The sequence below is a fragment of the Branchiostoma floridae genome, chromosome 2, assembly GCF_000003815.2.
Source record: "Branchiostoma floridae strain S238N-H82 chromosome 2, Bfl_VNyyK, whole genome shotgun sequence".
Lineage (NCBI taxonomy): Eukaryota > Metazoa > Chordata > Leptocardii > Amphioxiformes > Branchiostomatidae > Branchiostoma > Branchiostoma floridae.
In genome coordinates, this window is record NC_049980.1 from 15,137,585 (window position 1) to 15,141,411 (window position 3,827).

General features: G+C 43.6%; 1 protein-coding gene across 1 annotated transcript; it reads left to right on the top strand.

Moving 5' to 3' along the window:
- Positions 1–14: 14 nt before the first annotated feature.
- On the top strand, positions 15–1,981 carry LOC118408604 (thyrotropin-releasing hormone receptor-like; the record flags this gene model as incomplete). Its single annotated transcript, XM_035809425.1, is given in 2 exon segments — positions 15–29; positions 31–1,981. Coding segments are annotated over 2 exon segments (780 nt in total), but the record flags the coding sequence as incomplete, so codon positions are not given.
- Positions 1,982–3,827: the final 1,846 nt, after the last annotated feature.

Here is a 3,827-nt window from a genome sequence, read left to right on the forward strand (position 1 = left end):
ACTGGTACTACAGAAGTCCCATCGAATACCTCATTACCAGTTTACTTCCCGATGAGCTACCAAATCGTTACCACCGTGTTCGTCCTTGTAATCTGTACTATTGGCATCGTTGGAAATATCATGGTAGTTCTGGTGGTGACTCGTATCAAATCCATGAGGAGCCCGACCAACTGTTACCTGGTCAGCCTGGCAGTGGCGGACCTCATAGTACTGGTCACGGCAGGGATACCGAACATCCCCGACAGCTTCTACATCGAGTTCGCCTGGCTCTACGGATACTCGGGTTGTCTCATCATCACCTACCTACAGTACCTCGGCATCAACACATCATCAATGTCCATCCTGGCCTTCACGGTTGAACGTTACATCGCCATCTGCCACCCGCTGTACGCCCAGACCATGTGCACGGTTTCCCGGGCTAAGAAGATCATCGCTGGAGTCTGGGTCCTCACCCTCGCCTATGATTCCATGTGGTTCTTCCTCATGGGTACAGAACAAAAGGTGTACAACAACGGAACTGAGGTACTTTTTTGCAACTACAACATGGAAAGAAGCAAATATTTGACAGTGTATTTCTTGGATCTGTCCCTGTTCTACCTGTTGCCGCTCATCGTGGCAGCCGTGCTGTACATCCGCATCGGGCGGGTGCTGTACTCGGAGGACATCGCTGAAGCCGGAAACATCGAGATCGCCAACAGGGGACAAACACATGTACGCCACATGCAGGCTCGCAGGATCAACTCACGGAAACAGGTGGGTAGTCACTATAGGAGTGAAGAAGGAGGGAAGAAATGAAGGGAGGGGTGGAGGAAGGAAAGTGTGTTGCATTTATACGATCATCTTGAGAAATATATCATTCCTATGATGTGTAATGATCTAATGCTGTTTACCATCTAAAAAGAGTAGCGCCAGTGTTTGTGAGATAAAGTAACTTCCAGATTGCTTCTGTGTAACATGCATGTTATCGAGCTATGCAGAGTGACCCTTTATCTACTCATGATCAAGCGTTAACGTGTATCTTTTGAGCTGCAACACTTCAAGGACAAATCAATAACTTGGAAAACAGAGGCCAATGTTGCTATCTTTTCCAATCCGCGATCACTCAGTTGTTTTCAACTTGGAAACCTTGACAACTCCGTCACTTTATTAACTTCGCACGAGCGCGCGCGCGCGCGCGTGTGTGTGCGTGCGTGTTGATTTCAGTAGAGATTCTACAGAAAAAGGTAACATTATGCTTTTACATATACCGTTGAATTTTCTAATTTCCTTCCAAGCCATTTTTCAAGTAGTCAACTCTGACACGGCATGTTGTTCTCGTGTTTCTTATTGTCCATCTTCATGCACACCGCCAGACTGAATGAGAGTCTGACACTTTACCACGAACATGCAGATGACAGCAGTGACTTCTCCTACATTTTAGCACTTTATGTAATACATAGTGTACAGCAGACTTCATCCTCCCAACCTGAGTTAGTGCCGATGTCTAACTAGTAATTTTTTTCTTGAATTGACTGTAATAAAGTCTAGTGCAGACGTGACGTTTTGCCAATGCAGGAAATTGAATCTGTAGACGTGCGAGTTGTCCATTACAAAAATTGGGTTGGCGGTTCAAATCATAACCCTCGCAGTACCCCACTTTATTATCCCTCTTTAGTCGTGAGTTACATACCGAATTCCAACAGGAGTTGATCATTGGCTAGCTAGAATTGACCAAAATTTCGACACACGAGAAACTTGTTACCAAACTTTTTCTCACTGATGCTCACTAACGTCCAACCATGGATCTGCTGTCACTGCCCGTGAACTTAACATCTGATGAAGAATTACTTTTTAAACATGGACTATTTACTGGCCATGACTTTGCTTGACGCACCTAGCGATGCCACGTCGAGTAGTTGTGTAGTAAATTTGGGCATTTACCATTAATGCCACGCCTTTCGTTCCACGGAAATTTACTGATATGAAGACCTGGTATCTCTTATCCCATGGCACCATTACGTTTTGATCCCGTGAAACCATTACGTTTTGAAGTGACCAAATACATCAGGAACCTTTGATCAGCCTGCATTCCGTATCGATAAATCGTCTCAATTAAACAAGTCAGAAGTCCTAGCAGATTCTGTTAATATTTAGACGCTACAGTACCTAATACATGACAGAAGAAGCGGTGTCTAATACCGGAACGGGGAAACTCGCTCTGCTAGCAATAGACGGCGATCGTCCTGCGCGACCTAGCTGCTACCTTAATTGAGTTTGTGTAGCCTATGAGTTCATAATTGGAATATTAAGAATGCAAAATCGGTCGCAGCGCGATCATTTCGCTGCACCATCGCAGGGAGGTCAGCGCCAAGTGGAATGGCGATGTAGAAAGTAGGGTCATACTCTTTACTTAATGCAGACATTGGATCTCTTCCCCTCGAAGGTTTTCCTTTATCTTAGGCCACAGCAAGTAGATTTTATGGATGGCATCCTCTACAGAGACTGCAAAAATAGTGAGAAAGGGCGAAAAAAAAAGATGGGCAAAAAAAGGCAAATTTTCAAAATAGACACCATAAACGTTGTAACAAGAATTGAAGTGGCAAAATATGTCATTATAAGCAACAAGGCATTCATTCCTGTATCTAAGAAGTGTACTAGTGTAGTAAAAGTAACACTAGTGTGGTAAACTGGTATCACTAAGTGACTAACCATATGTTGGCAACTTCACACATGGCTTCCATATTGGCGCCACTCTTACAACTATCCAGCAAGTTTCACTTCTGCAACTCCAGTCAAGGCTACCTCTCTAGTACAATTATTAGGTCAGGGTACAACACAACCTATCTACCCATTTTGGTCTATCTGACCATCCATGAAGAAGAAAAACCAGGCGAAAATTAATGAGCGGACGTCATCCATAAAATTTCCTTGCTGTGGCCTTAGTACAGATATATTTATCCCTACTGATAGTCCCTCCGTGCCTGGGCGCGTTTGCGTCTGGGTGTTTCCAAGGGTTTCGCTCATCTATCAAACGTCGACACAACTTTGCCAATAAAACTGATTTTTATTCTAAGAACAAAGGAACATTTGAGGAAGAGAAAGGTTATTAGGTATACATCATGACGTCAGTTAATTCTACCTGAAACGTCTGACCGTTTTCAAAATCTGTGCTGTTGATTGAGTATCGATCTGTTACAGTGTGTTAAGAAACATTCCTACCTAGATCCTTTGCATACTTGTGGTTGTCTGGAATGATAGCATGATGTTCTGTTGCAAATCTTGTAATTAGGAAGGGATGAAAGGTTGCAGAAAAGGTCGTGTTTTTGTACCCGAAGGGAATTCAAGTCAATCTAGATGGGGGCGTGTCATACGCAAATTTTCACCTGATTTAATTAGCTGACAATCCGTTTTTACCGGGTTTCTTGCTTGCCATTGACACAACAGCTAGTGAGCACCGTTTGTATATCAGAATATCCACCTAATGTTGGGTAAAGTCCCCCGGGATGTTTGTCGTACGAAACGACTGCGTGTGGTAGCCATGGGGCACCTATATAAACACAGCTAGTCATAAACTATATATCTGCCACTTCTATGCATACATTGCAGTGGTTCATAAGATTTCGTGAGATTTTGTCGGCCTAGGCTATCGATTGCCCTAACACTTCTCCTAAATGTAGCCACAAGGACGCTGTACAGGGCCCTTGAAAGCTTTAAGTGTGTGATAATGACTGCCTGGGACAAAATACACACCCACGTAATTACAACTTCTAGGAGAGACCAATCATCACCATCATCCATATATTTCTTACACAGTATATCAAAGAAGTTGAAGCACACACGAAGTCCAG